General features: G+C 42.9%; 1 protein-coding gene and 1 long non-coding RNA gene across 2 annotated transcripts in view; one reads left to right on the forward strand and one right to left on the reverse strand.

Moving 5' to 3' along the window:
- Window positions 1-10,922, reverse strand: part of LOC121896483 — a 23,525-nt gene extending 12,603 nt beyond the window's left edge. Inside the window, exon 1 of the long non-coding RNA XR_006096012.1 lies at window positions 10,702-10,922. This is a non-coding gene — a long non-coding RNA (uncharacterized LOC121896483). The remainder of the gene's footprint in view (window positions 1-10,701) is intronic.
- The window catches only part of src (v-src avian sarcoma (Schmidt-Ruppin A-2) viral oncogene homolog), a 24,391-nt gene extending 7,999 nt beyond the window's left edge, over window positions 1-16,392 (forward strand). Inside the window, exons 2-12 of the mRNA XM_042410405.1 lie at window positions 7,678-7,940; window positions 8,033-8,132; window positions 9,904-10,002; window positions 10,929-11,032; window positions 12,500-12,649; window positions 12,874-13,029; window positions 13,432-13,611; window positions 14,106-14,182; window positions 14,282-14,435; window positions 14,586-14,717; window positions 14,913-16,392. Coding sequence (XP_042266339.1) covers window positions 7,688-7,940; window positions 8,033-8,132; window positions 9,904-10,002; window positions 10,929-11,032; window positions 12,500-12,649; window positions 12,874-13,029; window positions 13,432-13,611; window positions 14,106-14,182; window positions 14,282-14,435; window positions 14,586-14,717; window positions 14,913-15,121 — 1,614 coding nt within the window. The 5' untranslated portion in view covers window positions 7,678-7,687 and the 3' untranslated portion in view covers window positions 15,122-16,392. The remainder of the gene's footprint in view (window positions 1-7,677; window positions 7,941-8,032; window positions 8,133-9,903; window positions 10,003-10,928; window positions 11,033-12,499; window positions 12,650-12,873; window positions 13,030-13,431; window positions 13,612-14,105; window positions 14,183-14,281; window positions 14,436-14,585; window positions 14,718-14,912) is intronic.

Here is a 16,392-nt window from a genome sequence, read left to right on the forward strand (position 1 = left end):
CCGTGCCTGTCACACCCAGTCTAGGGAAGGTTAGGCAAAGGTCTCAGTGAAATCAGGTGTTTGCTTTTGTAACCTAGGTAACCTAGTGGCAATGGGCTTCACATCTTAGCGGTGATGATAAAGATATCCAGTTCATAAACTCACTCACTAACAGGTGTAAACAAATTCTTACTATGCACCGTAGTAAGATGATAGACTTCCTGTCCAAGTTCTTCTTCATTTCTAATCACAGTGCTGCCTGTGGAACAGGGAAGTGTTGGGGACAAATGTTGCCGTGTGGGCTTTGACATACTGTAGGAGCATGAGTGGGTGGAGGTGGTTCCAGATGAGTCGAAGGAGACAAAAGGAAGATTGGAAAAAAACTAGGAGATTAAGAGGTTGAGATGAATTAAAATGAGGGGGAAATGGACACTCTTAGAGTCTCATAGATCTCTTTCTGTTCTGTTAAATGAATGTTTTGACACTTTTGGAAATACTCTTATTTGCTTTCTTTTCAAAAGTTAGATGAGAAGATCCACGCCACTATCATGTCCGTTCAATATGAGGCTACATCCAGCTGCCGGTTAGCTTATCTCACCATAAAGACTGTAAACAGGGAAATAGCAGCTAGCTTGGCTCTATCTGAAGTAGAGCTGAACGATTCTGAAAAAACACCTAATTGAGATTATTTTGACTGATATAGAGATTGTGATATGATTTGTGATATTAGAGGGAATGATAATATTTGCATCATTACTCTCATTTTCATTGAAAAACATAATAAACTGGTTATGGTGTGATTTTCGTGAGGATCTGTACCAAACAAAGATGTTTATAATATGATGTGTAGGCCAGGACATCTCTGCAGGACGACAATATTTCATGTAAAATGGTATTTTGAGACACATATTGCCTTTAACAAATATTGCACCTCCTGTGATTTGAGTACTGCAGGAGGCCAATTAGCCACATTGACAAAATTTCGATGAATCGTTCATCCCTAGTCTAAAGGTAACAAAATCTTCCTACCAGCACTTCAGAGCTCACTAGATAACATGTCAATTTGTTTAAACTGAACTAGAAAATGCCAAATTGTCAGAGTCACGGCTCCTAGCCAGGAAATGGCCCAGCAAAGAAAACAAACTGAGGTTTTTACGCTTCAGTTTTTGTACAAATTACACAAACAAGTTGTGTGTATGTTCATTAATGAGCTTTGTAGTGCTGGTGGGTGGATTTTGTTACCTTTGGACAGAGCCTGACTAGCTGTTTTCCCCCGTTTCCAGCCTTTTACCGGCTGCTGGCTGTTATTGAATGGAAGCGTTGCCCAAACTATTCCTTTTAAAATACATGTTTGAGTAGGTCACTCCCTTAACTGCTTTGCGAAAGCCAACAGATCACCTCATCTAAAATGGCCCAGATATTTTCTTACTGAGCCTCAATCCCAAAATAATTTGATGTATGTCATACTCAGATTAGGAACAGGGGATAACAGAAAATCCATGAACCTGCAGTCGTTGCCAGCACTGTTTGTTGTTTGGAAGTGGACAAAAAAAATTCCTCTGTAAGCACGGGGTTTAAGATAGAGCGGCCAGCTGCTCAGCTCAGTGCTCTACAAGTCCAGAGATGTCATATGATTTTTTTTAAGGTCACGTTAGCTGTGCTGTTTGGCAAACAAAAGGTGATCTGAACATAAGTTGCTTTTTTAGCAAAAAAATACCAGTGGTGAGAAATGTACACACACACACACACACACACACACAAGCACACAGTGAAAGGGATAAGGGCTCACAGCCTCTGATCCTATTATAGAAGCCAAAGCACTGCAGGCTCCCGAGAGACTGGGGAAAATGGGTAAACACAATGTTTTTATGGGGATCTTCCTGTGCTGTAACGAAAAGCATCACAATGGAAAGAATCTCTTCAGGTGATCTCACCTTCTCTCTCTTTTTGTCTGTCTCTTTGTCTTTCTACACAACACAACCCCCTTGTCTCCCCCCTCCTCCCCATACTGTCCCTCTGTTTTTCTCCCAAATGCTTTCAGGAAGTGACAGACATTGCACATAATTTAGTGAGCCTCTGCTAATCTTGCCTTTTTCTTCATCAGATAGGCATGCAGTGTTCTCTGAATGTTTTGGCCCAGAAAGTCTGTGTGCAACTATCCTACATCTGTGCAGTTTGTTGGTTTGTGGAATGCTTGGAATCGCCTCCATGGCAACGGCCGGGCTGTGTATGTGTGTGTGGAGCGGTAAATATTGACTTCACCACCTCCCCATCCCAGTGTCTGTCCGTGACAGGAGTAAAGGGTGGGTGGGTGGGGGGGGGGGAGAGGGAGGGGGGGGACGTCGGTACACACACTTTATCCAGGACTCAGCGAAGTCTTCCCATCGGAGGCGTGTGTTTACCTTCAGGCCTCCAAACATGGAGGAGACTTCTGGCTCGGCGGTGTTCAAAGTTTAATTCAATGTGTGTCGACAACACGAAAGGGGCGAAGTGAAGCTTTATGACATGCTCTGTGCTGTGTTGCTTATCTCGGCTCTTTCCCATGATTCATATAATGGCTAACTAAATGGGAAGTGTGGATGGATATCGGTCAGTTGCTGAAACCTGTGTGTCGGTTGTGCAAACACATCCAAGCAGCCATTTCCTCTATTCGTGTTTGTTGAAGGAGAAGAGAAAAAAAAAATGACAGCAAAACCAGGAACCATCCTACCTGTTGTGAATCTGTGTTACTCAATCAAACTGTATGACTAACTAGTACTGCTCAAGGTGTTCTCAGTGGATATCTTTTGGTGTTTTCCCACAGCAGATGGATTTGTTGAGACAGGATAAGAGAAGTGCTCGGAGGACTAACAGCAGCAGCGGCCGCAGCAGTGGTTTGACCGGTCTATCCTGTCTTGTCATTGCAGCGACCGTGTTGTTTGCGGGCCCCAGATGGAATGTCATCACTGCGTTTGGCGAATACGATTAGGAAATAGATGTTGATAATCTGGACAGAACAAGCACGGCTGGATTATGCTACGATTGGCGGCTGGTGACGCAGGAGCCAAAGCCTCCCCGCTCCCCCCCCCCGTAGTAATTACATAGAGAGTATTAAGATGAAGGAATACATCCACCAGGCTGACATTAGGATCACATGCGCTCGCCCACTCAGGCACAGACACACGTGCAAACATTCCCCTGTAGACGCACACACACACACACACACACACACACACACACACACACACACACACACATACTTCCTATTCCCTGAACTACGTCAGTTTCCTTTCCCTCTTCACTCCAGTGACATGAATGCTTAAAAAAAACCCCAAAACGACTGGGATTTATCAGCTGTCTCCCAAACATGCAGCGATTTTTAAATAGAAAACATTTTTGGAATCGGGTTGTGATCGAGTTTGTTTGCAGTGTTCTGACTTTTGACTGTGAGTGAATACAGCCTGCGAGTCTGTCTACTTTAAGTTCACACTCTCCGGCGCACACACATACCGTATTAAACGTTTGATGTCTGCTTATGCAAATGCAATGAAAACAGATTGTTATCTCTCTGCAGTCTGGCACCTGTTGGAAGCATGTGCAGAGGAGGCCAATGGTGACTAAATGTTAATTTGTCTTTGTTATACTGTGTATACATGTCCGACACAGTGGCCACATTCAGGGTTCAAAAGTTATTATACTTGGCTGAGGTAGAGACGTCGGCTTATTGATAGAAGCAAAATGCGACAAAGTTCAATGGAAACAGACTTAGCGAATAAATGAAGCATGTGACTTAAATGTCAATTTATATTTCCCCTCCAGTGAAGGGACGAAAAATCACGGCAGATGAAAACATCAGATCTGTGTGGAGCGATGAGAAGATTGTAACGCTCCTCAAATGAATATGTGAAACAAGTAGAGATGCCGTATTTCCATCATGTTATCTATGTTATTTTCCAAAGTTTGAGGTTTGACCAGCAGTATTTTAACTAAGGTATTTCATTGCTCCGTGCTTCTTCTGAAATGGCTTAATGGCTCCAGCTGGAGAGGTAGCGCCACCAGCTGTTCATCTTGATGAACCAACTCTAAATATTGGCAAAAACAGCAGTGGATAGAATGGATGGATATTCGGTAAAAATTTGCATTAAATTTGGATGGAAACCAAGCTGCTGTCTCCAATTTTGAGATTGATTTCATGTCCTTTTAATCTCAGTCACCAAGCAGCTAGATGACATGGTAAAAAGGTGGAGCTTTGCAGGTATAACCTTATATAGAACCGAGTCAGAGAATAACTTTAGAGATAGACTCATTTCTTTTTGTTAAATTATATGGCCATTGATACATAAAAGTAAAAATTAATCTTAATAAAACAGGCAGAATCTTTTTTTTCCTTTTACATGAATTCTTCTGTATATATTTCATCTTTCTCAGGTGGTATCATAGAAAAACCGCAGCAGCTTTGAAAGACTAATCCCATGTCGCTTGCCCTCACTGATCCATCATGATTGGTGAACGGGGAGAAATCAAAGAACTTTCACTAAGTTGGAAAACTTGTTATTCCTACAATGTGACAAAGTGTTAACACAACAGTTCCATTGTTGTAATGATACTGTTGCAGCTAAAGCTTAATTGTGACCTTTAACCTGTTGCCCGGGGCATTAAAGACTGAAGGTAGATTGTCAGAACATGCCCGATCCATGTATTAGACCGCAGGCCAACAGCAACAAACACTACTGGGTTGAAGCGAAGGGTCTACTGTAGCTGTCATCTCGACGTGCGAGTCCGAACTTGCCTCCTCGCATAGAGTTTCGCCGTCTCTCTCAGTATTACTTTGAGTTTGCTTCAGCTTCGTAGTGGGAAATCTCTTCTCATTAAGCCTGCACACAGAACATCTGAAGCAAGCTTGTTCAATTTTGATGTTCATGACTGTTTGATCCTTCCTAAAAGATGAAAAGGTTTTTTTTTTTTCAAAAAAATGAGCCAGAACACAGTAGACTTCATTACAAAAGCCTGTGTTGTTGAGGGAAATGGACCAGAGTCATGATCCTATCAGCCTGTTAATGGATGAACCACCACACATTTTTCTATTATTTCAATGAGGGAATACCATTCACAGATTCTAATTGTTTTCCTTTCAAATGAAATGAAAAAAGCAAGCAAAATAGGGATATGCTGCATCCTGTGGGGGGGTCGGGGGGGGGAACAGCCCCAGCAGCAATATTAAAAGACTATTCCCATTCAACCAAAGCCCAGGAGACTTGAAGGATTTGGAATTCATTGCTAGATCTTATGCATAATTAAGCAAATCCCCCACCCACCCAGCCACACCCCCGCCTTGCCAGAGGGATTTTCATGCATCTCTGCCAGCTAGACAGTAGGTGCTTGTTACAGTACCTCAGCGCTTTTAGGCCAGACTCAGCCTTTCGTTATTAGCTACTGCGGATGATACACGCGCTTTCCTGCAAAACATGACATTGTTTGGCTTCATGACCTCCTTCATTTCCATATTTCCTACTGGCTGTTAGAGCTAAAACACGTTAGGATCTGGCAGCTCAAAAAGCCACAGGCCACTTCTGTGTCTTGTTTATGCTGCCTGCTGTGAGCTGACAAAAGATGCTTTGTTGGAAACGGAGTGTGAAGAAAGGCCCGAGACTCTCTTAATGCCCTGTTTCGTGTTTACCCGGTTCAGTCATCTCCTTTCTGTGAGTTTTCGGTGTATTTGTCTGGGCATACTGTCTGGGTTAGAGTATCAGGACACTGTTTGCCAAAGGAACCGAATTCTATTCAACCTTAAAATTCGTTAGAGGCTAAAACCGGTTTCTTTTATTTGTTCACCTCATCAGATGTTACACGCACAACTGCTGTTGAATCCATCAAGCATATTTAGAATACATACGTACATATAATGTGTTATTTAAGCACCATCTCAGTTATCTCATTAAGTTGACATCCCGTAAGTGAAAGTGTAATCTGTCTGGAGCGGGGGGGAAGGCGACTGGAGATGAGAGAGAGAGAGGCATCGTTTCTGCTGTGCTCTGCCTCAAACGGCTTATTAACTATGCACCCGGTCTGCTCGGGGAGAACACAAAACACACAAAGAGCAGCTCCCCGAGCCACCCGTCATCTTTGTGTCTGCCCTCTTGTGTCTGTGTGTTAACCTGCACGCACTGTTACACTTGCTGGGATGCGACCCCCTTTATGCAGACATATCCCGAGGGGAGATATTGGCTGTCCGACCTCATTGACCCTTTCTCACTTCCTCACTTCCTTCCGCTCATCCCCCCATCTCATTCATTCATGATGCCTATTAAAAATGCCCCCCTCCCACCGCCACCCCCTGTTATGTTTCTGAGCTGCACTACTGCTTCTCTGGATGAGCCCACATATTGTACATCTATAGGAATCTCTTAAGGATTGAAAACACACCAGTATTCCTCTTGTGTTGCCTCTGCTCCCCCTCTCTGCTGGCTGATTGCCACTCTGTTGGGAAATAAAAAGGGGGGGCACGGAGGAAGCATCCAGAATGACAGACAAGTATCAGTGACAGCTTCGGTAATTTCCCCCTGCATGGTTAGCGAACTGTGCTCCTCTTTGTGCCGCACATTTTCCACCATATGTCACTGCATTGCTGTGACTGCAAACGTGCCTGCTAGTCTGTGTATTAGCTTGTCATTGCTTGTGAATTGGCTGAGTCCAGTATTAGATCCAACAGATGCACGGGCTGCTAAATAGCAGCAGTCAGGCGAGGGGATATCAGCAGAAGGTTGAGTAGCCTGACATGCACTCTGATCCTCGTCTGCTTATCAGAAGGGTTCCCGAGCCACCCCACCTTAGTGTTTTTCTGTAAATTAGCATTTGATAGCAGACCCCCCGTGGCTATATCTACTCATGATAGCAAGGGTTTGAGTCCCTAAAATTATCCTTGGCTTAGTGTGATCATTTCCCAACACTAAGCTGTGATTAGAGCTACCTCACGAGCCTGAGTAGGCGCCAGAGAAGCTTAAAAGATGAACATACACAGAGGAAAGCTACAACAATCCAAAAGTACCCTCTTGACCTTTTAGTCTGTTCTCATAAGATCATGGTGCAGCGTCTTAATTTTACCATTACTGAACTTGAGAAAGTTAGCAATTAGCATGTGAAGCTAAAGAGCCTGATATTTTTCTCAGGAGTTAGTGGAGGCCAAAATGCAGCCGCCAGCTGGCCAAAAAATTGATAAATTCTTCTTTAATCAATTATTAGTTTAGTCTATAAAATGTAAGAGTAGTGGAAAAAAAGCCTGTGCATCTGTGTCTGACACATGTGCATACAGGCATTTGCAATATGTGTGTGTGTGTGTGTGTGTGTGTGTGTGTGTGTGTGTGTGTGTGTGTGTGTGTGTGTGTGCTCTGTTGGTGGCTGTGGGGTGAAGTGGATCTCATGTTTGTGTTGAAATCGAGGAGTGGCAGCTGCTCCACCATCCGTGGGGTGGTTTTGCTTCAAAAGGTCTGCATAACACTGTGTCTCGGTGGGTTTAGAACCGTGGTCCTCAGTCTATCTCTGGTTTCTGCATCTGGTCTTGTGGCAGTCAGAGGAATTTTTTCTAGAGAATGTTTTCTATACAAATGACATAGGAAAGCAACTTTGTTCGATGCAAAATTGTTATGTACAGTAATTTATCTTTTACAGTGCCTCTGCGGTCTCACAGACTTTTTTTCTTTTTCCTTGAATGCACCGCTACAGGCCCTTGGCAATGGGGGGATCCAAGAGTAAGCCCAAGGATGCAGGCCAGCGAACCCGCAGCCTCGATGGAAACCTCATCTCCGGAGGAGGGGCTGGCGGCCACCACCTCAACTCCACTCATCAGTCCTTAACACCCAATCGGAGCCCTACTATGGATGGAGGTCTTGGTGGTAATCAATCAGTGGGCAATAACGCGGAGCTGGCCCTGTTCGGAGGTGTGGACAATAATAGCGTCACCTCTCCAAACAGAATCACACTAGCAGGTGAGAACATTTGTTCGAAACCACAGTCTTGTTGTGGGTTTTTTTTAACTGTATACCCTGTACCTAACTTCCTCTCCTTCCTCTCCTAACAGGTGGCGTGACAACCTTCGTGGCGTTGTACGACTATGAGTCTCGAACAGCCTCAGATCTGTCTTTCAGGAAGGGCGAACGCCTCCAAATAGTCAACAACACGTAAGGAAAATACATAAAACAATAAACCCACTTTTTTTCCTATCAATCTCTGTCTCCTCTGTCATCTCTCTCATTTGCACACAATTAAACTCAAGATTGCTACAAGAATGTTTCTTTTCATACACATACACTGTGTGAAATGCTAAAGTATAACTGCACGTTGACGGGGACGGCACTCGTCTGTCTGAGTTATCGCTCAGTTGTCTGACTTGGCTGCCCTGTACCCCCGAAATGCATGTCACTTGTCGTCTCTTTGAAACCTCCCGTAACCATGGGAACGGGCTTTCCTCAGCTTGGCTTAATTTTTCTTTTTTGTGTGTCAACTGACACGTTTCTGCACACATTTCGCTTCATTCACAAATGCCTCTCCGAGACTGATTACGTCTCCCTGCTCAGTCCACCTCAGTAAGGTCATAGCTATTTTTATTGCTACTTGTAATTCCTGAGAAGTAGATGCAGTGCGAGACCTAGTTATGCAGTACAAATCTAACCTGTTTGAAGGAGGAGGAGGTGGGGGGGGTAATGCTTGTTTTGGAAATAGGGGCTTACTCCATGAATCAATAGAGGTGCAGTGAACCATATACTGTAGTGCTGCACCCCCGTGCTGCTAACAAACTGCTGACCTAGAAGGCAGAAGCTGAGTACAATAGTGGATTATCGCTGCATCTGGCCCCTTAAGCCAAAGACCTGGATCATTATTGGGTCAAGTACACCCAGATTCTATGAACCGACCCTAAGATTAGTTAACGGGTTATCACAGTCCAATTAATTATCAGTCAGGCTTGTTGTAGCTTTCTGATTGGTCCAGTTAAATGTAATAACGCAGCCATGCATAGTGACCTTATAGGCTTTTATTATAATATTGTGCCCTCTGCATGTCGCTGTTTTTCCCTTAAACCTCCCTTTGCCTCATAATTGTGCCTCCCTTATCTCCAAGTTATGTAATGGTTTGAATATTTTAAAATCATAGCTATTACCAGTCTGTTCTGTGTACTCTACTATTCTGCCACTGCTCATAACATGCTCTCTGTATTTCTTTAACCCTCTTCTTTTTCATCATTTCCATTTCATCTCTCCTTTTCTTGTTTCTTCATCACAAACCATCACATTTTTTATAGGAGGAAGGTGAACTGCAGGTTTGTGAAGCTTCTCTGGAATCAGTATTTGAATGTGCCGTTTGTCTGCCTGCGTGTTTGTGTAACCTGACGCGTTCATGTGCACTATAATACCACTCCACTAGAAAGGCACAAATCACATAACTCTTGTCCGTGCCCCATGATCCCTCAGTAGTAAAGGGAAGTTTGTGCGAAGCCTTGCAGCACTATAATCATCTCAGGTCAACTCCAAGAAAAAAAATGTAAACAAACCAAAATTTCACTCTGATTCTTCAATCTAGTGCTGCAAAGCTACACCAGCTCACTCCCTCATAAAGTGTAGCATACAAGCACCATCATCCCTCCTGTTGTCATACCTACATGAATGCATGTTTTTCTATCGTTACATAACTTCCACATATTATTTTGTAACAGCAGAGATAACTGGGCTTGCATTTATCAAGCTTCTCCAGGTGCCAAGAGCTCAAATACCGTGACTACATGATCTAAACTACTGAAGCGGGTGCAGAAAATGTAAAAATGATCAGCATCAATTCATTTTTACTTTGAGACACTTGATAAACACTGGCCCTAAAAGTCACAGATAGTTTTTCTGTTGTGTTGTGGATGTGTTATGAGCCTCTGTGAAGCTGTGTGTTATCGTTCCATCATTGCAGAGAAGGGGACTGGTGGCTGGCGCGCTCCCTGACCACTGGAGAGAGTGGTTACATCCCCAGTAATTATGTGGCTCCATCCGACTCCATCCAGGCAGAAGAGTAAAAACCCTGCTTTTTTTTTCTTTTTGCCCTCTCTCTCTTTTATCTGTCGAGCATGTGAAAGAATTATCACTTGAATATAGGAATTTAAGAATCTTCTTGCTTTTCGTCTGAATGGGATCTCTGCACTTGAAGAAATAGTTTGACGTTTTGGGAAATGCGGTTATTGATACCACATTTGTAGCCACAGCCAGCAGCCAGTTAGCTTAGCCTAGCAATGAAGACTGGTAACAAAGAGAAACAGCTAGCCTGGCTCTATCCAAAGATAATGAAATCTGGCTACTAGAACCTCTAACATGTTATATCTTGTTTGTTTAAATTGTACAAAAACTGAAATATGAAAACAACAAGTGGAAGTCACTGCACCTGGCCAAGAAATAGTCCTGCACATTTTCTTCAGACAGAGCCAGGCTAGCTGTTTCCCCTGCTTCCAGTCTTTATGCTAAGCTAAATTAAGCTAACCAGCTGCTGGCTGTAGCTTCATATTTAGCATAAAAAAACATTAGAATGGTATTAATCTTCTTATCTCTAAGCAAGAATTAGAAATTAGCATATTTCCCATTTTTTTAAATTTAACGACTGTACTGCATTTACTGCTTTCTACTCCTCAAGGGCATGCACTGCTAATCTTTACTTGCTAACCTGCTTGCTTATGCAAGATAGCACAAACTAATCTTATGTAACAACTCCATTTCTCACCTTTGCCTCCTTCCTGTCCAGTCATCTCAGACTGACTCTAGAGTCCAGGTAAGCCGCCGTTGTAGGCATTAGTATGCAGGAATGCATCTAATTTCACTAAACTTTCTGAAACTGTGAGCAACAACTCGCCCTCGCTTAATCGTTCCTTCTCTTCCACCCACGTACATCCTCTCCCCTTCACCAACCTGGTCCCATGTGTCCCATGTTCTCTGTCTCAACCTCACCAGGTGGTACTTTGGCAAAATCACACGCCGTGATTCTGAGAGGCTGCTGCTAAGTTTAGAGAACAGGAGAGGAACTTTCCTGGTGAGAGAGAGTGAGACCACCAAAGGTAAGTTTGTGGACCCTTATACAAAAAGACTCATCACTCACTCTGCCTCTCTAGACAGAAGAGCTGTGTATCAAACTTCAATATATCTTGAGTCTTGACCAAAATGTGCCAATAGCATCAAATATGGAAAGTTGGCTCCAAATACTCATGTAGAATTTTATAAATCATAACGTACTTAAGACAATTTTCATTTGGCAGGATTCTTGTACGGATGCTTGTGTTTAGATGATAAACACTCACGCATTGAGAAGTTTGGCATATTTTTCTAAATGAAAACAGGTTTTTGTGGAAAAATATGTTAATATTTTTCAAACTAAGAAAAATTTCCAGCAACTTGCGATGGACAAAGTCTGATTGTAGTTGGAAAAGGTTTTGAGATTTTTACTGAAACTGAGGTATGGTGTTGCACCTGTTTGGATAAATCTCTAATGATACTCAGCATTATGATACAGTATAACTACACTAAAGGGGCTCTGTGAGTGTTATAGCTTTTGGCATCATTTAACAACAGCCCAGATATTTCTTAAAGTGGTGCCGATCAGCAGCTGTACCCAGAGAACATTTTGTCCTGTGGGTTAGTAAAAAAAAAACATACTTGCTCCAACTTCATTTTTATACCATTATACGGTGATTTTTTTTTTTTTTTTTTTTGAAATATGGTGCCCTTCTTCATGTTCCTTTTTTTTATGAACTTTTTTCATAAAATATTCAAATCTCAGCATGAAGATCAGTTTGAATTTCATGATATGTTTAACAAAAAATGCACCAAGGAGAAGAAAGCAAATTCTTTCTAGCAGTAAGACATGATATCCTGCTGTTAACTGTGCGCCCTGCTGCGCCGTGTCAGCCGTGTGGCGGTGTGGGTACAGAGGAGAGACGAATTAGGCAGATGGGGGGGTTGGGGAGGGGGGGGAGGCTGGATGTGACGCCTGTGGGATTCAGTCTGGAGATACTTCTGATAGGCAGCTGCTCTGCTGCAGCAGCACAGTCCCTGTGGGTTCAGCTGGCTCTGTGTTGGTTCCTATTACAGGATATGTATACAGCATGAGCTCTGCAAAGAATGAGACAAGGGACAGGGTGGGGAGGGATGGAGAGAAAGGGAGGAGATTGATGAGCAGGAACAGTGTGGAGGTACTGGGTGGGTAAGCCAGACAGAATTAGGTCAGTGTGGAGCTGAGGCTGTACAACCACAGGCCATATCGCCCAGTTCAAACATTAAAAGGAGGGGGAGGCATCGCCTTGGGTCACTCAGACTGTTTTTTCACTTGACTGACGCTGCCCTCTGGTGGTGTAATGAGCACATTGTCCATGAAATCCGATTTTTCCTTTTTATATCCATGCAAACAATTTTATAATCCAATGTAATTTGCCCTCAGTTCTTTTGTGTTAAGGACTCAAATTCAAGATTAATTAAAGACTCAAAGAATTAAATATTATAGTACATTTCTCCTTCGTTATTCTCTCCAGGTGCCTACTGTCTGTCTGTTTTGGACTATGACAACACCAAAGGGCTGAATGTGAAGCACTACAAGATCAGGAAGCTGGACAGCGGAGGCTTCTACATCACATCACGCACACAGTTCAGCACCCTGCAGCAACTTGTTAATCACTATCGCAGTGAGTTCAACACAAATAAAACACTTGATTTCCTTTCACATCCACCCCCCCTCGTGATTCACTGGTGATGACAAAGATGAGTTAAGAGATTGTCATACTCATATCTTTCTTTGGTTATTTAGTTTGTTACTCCCTTTGTTTCCTGCGCTATCAGAAGAATATTTGTTGGTAACCATGGAGCCTGGCTTTTGATTACATTCCCTGTCTTCCCTTGTGTTCCCCAGAGCATGCTGATGGGCTGTGTCACAGTCTAACAGACATTTGTCCTGTGCTGAAGCCTCAGACTCAGGGCTTAGCCAAGGATGCTTGGGAAATCCCCAGAGAGTCCCTCCGTCTTGACCTTAAGCTTGGACAGGGCTGCTTTGGAGAGGTCTGGATGGGTAAGCTGTGCTTTGATCTATTTCATGAGCAAACCCCGTATCTCCAATCCTGAAAACGATGAGAAGAAAAAGTGCTTCTGGTGGCTTTTATTTCTGAGGAGACAGTTGTTGAAGATGCTCTTATTGCTCACTGAAAAATAAAGTTTCAAGGCTTGAAGTAAAATATTAAAGTTTGTTAGGACCAAAGTGCATAAAGAAGTTTTACCCCTTCTTACTTTTCAAAATCTTCACCACCAGAAAAGTGCATGGGTCTCCTTCTGTTGTAGCTGATATTTCTGCACTCATTAGAGAAAATACTGTGGTTCATGGTCCTGGATAGTGTGCCGAATGATCAAATCAATTTGATATTTGATTGAGTTATAACAGTTATTGACACCCACAACTATTTTTTTCTTTTATCAGGAACATGGAACGGTACAACAAGGGTGGCGATCAAGACTCTGAAGCCCGGCACCATGTCCCCTGAGGCCTTCCTCCAGGAAGCCCAGGTCATGAAGAAACTGAGACATGAAAAACTGGTTCAGCTCTACGCTGTAGTGTCTGAGGAACCGATCTACATCGTCACTGAGTACATGGGGCAAGGTCAGCACGGACTTTTCACAGTTTCACTTGTAAACTTGAAAACAGAACTAGTACTTGTACTTTACAGTATGCGTCAGGAAACAAATAGTATTCTAGCGTAGTTAAAATTGTGTTTTGAGTAAATGTGAAGATTAGTTCAGCACTGACTGGCTTCATTAGTTAAGTCGAGGTAAACCAACTGAATGGAGGCTCACTAGTGAAATGCTGAAAACCTGCATGACTGGGAGGATGGGGAGCCAATCAAAGGTTTACTGTGTGCAAAGACAAAGATATTTTTAAATTGTTAAATTTGATCACAACCAAATGAAACTTGACAGTTTCTGAAATTAAATACACTTGATTGTGTATGTATACAAAACAGAAGAAATTTTAAATTAAAAAAAGTGTTCCTGTAAAGATTTCATGCTGCCACACATAAGGAAATAAAGGTCCAGATAATGACCGCGACTGCTCCAACATTGATACTAATCTGTATTATGTGTCCTTGCTAACAGGTAGTTTATTGGACTTCCTGAAAGGGGACATGGGTAAGATGCTCCGCCTCCCTCAGCTGGTGGATATGGCCTCTCAGGTCAGCACAAATAATTTACTACCACATCACTTTTCTTTGTGGTATCTACATTGTTTTTTCTTCAGTGTAGACAATCACAAAACTTTGTCTCTCTCTCAGATTGCTTCAGGAATGGCTTATGTGGAGAGGATGAACTATGTGCACAGAGACCTGAGAGCTGCAAACATCCTGGTGGGAGATAACCTGGTTTGCAAAGTGGCTGATTTTGGTCTGGCTCGCCTCATTGAGGATAATGAATATACTGCCAGGCAAGGTAAGCAAGTCAGCTTCGTCTGTTTACGTGGCACCTGAGATTAAAAAGTGTTAGTCCCCAGGACACTTAGGTCTTTTTGAAATACTTTTTGTCTCAGTGTGTGCTACAGTGATCTTATTTTAACTTGCTGACAAACTTGTTGTTTTGCAGGAGCCAAGTTTCCCATTAAGTGGACGGCTCCTGAAGCTGCTCTGTACGGACGCTTCACCATTAAATCTGATGTCTGGTCATTTGGGATCCTGCTGACTGAACTGGCCACCAAAGGCAGAGTGCCATATCCAGGCAAGGAACATTCTGGGAAATAAACTTGTTTATCTGTTTAAGTGCATAGTGCTTTTATTACCTAGACTCTGGCACTGACGTCATGCTCCACCCGTTCAACAGCTGACAGATTGGAATCTATTAGTCATAAACATTCATGTGATTCAAACTGTGATCATGTGTTTTCCAACTTCATATTTGTTTTTGCTCTCTCAGGAATGGTGAACCGGGAGGTGCTTGACCAAGTGGAGCGTGGCTACAGGATGCCGTGCCCTGCGGAGTGCCCTGAATCGATGCATGAGCTGATGCTGACCTGCTGGAGGAAAGAACCCGAGGAGAGGCCCACCTTCGAGTACCTGCAGGGCTTCCTGGAGGATTACTTCACCTCCACAGAGCCTCAGTACCAGCCAGGAGAGAACCTGTAACGAGGCTGAACGTGTATACGTGCATGAATTATGCATGCGCAAAAATGAACATGCGCGTCTGATTAAGAGTGCATGGACCAGTATGTGTGTACAGTAAAACGGGGCAGAAAGCCGACAGCATTCTGGGTACAATCAGTAATTTTCTGGCATCAAGGACTGTCAGCAGGACTTCGAACCAATCAGCAACACGCAGTTTCCAAAGTCACTGTCATATTCTCCATTTTAGTCTGAGGGACTATTTTCAAAGGAAGGGACTAAACTGTGGTATTATTTTGCTTTTATTATACACTATCATTTTGTTTGCCAGTTCAGTCAACACCCTACTCAGCCAAACATGTTTGTCCTAGTGTTTGTAAGGCGCCCTTATAAATACACATTCCTCACGCGCTCTTCCTGTGTTAATTCACCTGTCTGACGTTGTATTTTGTTATTTTTAACGCTATGAGTGACACCAGAGTACGTCTTTTAATAAGACTGCATATGGGTCAAAAATGGGAGTCCAGAGAATGATTGTTGGATACAAGTATTGTCCTGCTGAAAGCTCACTTCATGATGCCATTTTTTTTACTACATTTTCTTTGGGATTCTTAGACTTTGTCTTCCATTTTTCAAACACAGATTTTCCTCTTGAGAACCAGCAGTTTGGGATCTACAGTAATTAACGAGGATATCACGGATCTTATACTTTTTATTGTGTTATTAGAACCTGGATCAACTGGAAAATTTTCACAAGTTTTTCTTTTTTTTTCTTTTTAAACACGCTTCCTCGTGCATCATTGAGGCCAGTTCCCCAACTGCTGGGATTTTCTATGAGAGCGATGCCCTCGATTCCCATCAGAGTGTGTAGTCTCGCTCGCCAATTGGTTTATCGCTGTGACCGACATACAGCTCGACACAAAGAGGAGAGGAGAAGACGCAGAGTCTGCCTCTCTGTGTGACGTCTTCTAATTGTGACTTTTCTCACAAACAAACGGCTACTGATCACTATCAGTCATCTCAGGATCGAGAAGACTAGAAATCTGCTGCAAGGATTTTTGTGCCAATGAAAATCTCTTTTGTATTCTCTTCTACTGTGTAAAAGTGTATTTTACTACTCTGAACTCTTTCTTACAGTGAAGTTTGACTTATGTAAGCAGAGACTCTGTTGTTCTCAAATGATAATCCACGGTTTTGAGATCCTGCATTTGTGTACAGTACCGACCAACAGACGGCATGGTTTCAACGTGCTGATTTATTTTCAAGCATTTCAAATTAAAATCAGGTGAATCTTC

Source organism: Thunnus maccoyii, chromosome 4, assembly GCF_910596095.1.
Source record: "Thunnus maccoyii chromosome 4, fThuMac1.1, whole genome shotgun sequence".
Classification (NCBI taxonomy): Eukaryota; Metazoa; Chordata; class Actinopteri; order Scombriformes; family Scombridae; genus Thunnus; species Thunnus maccoyii.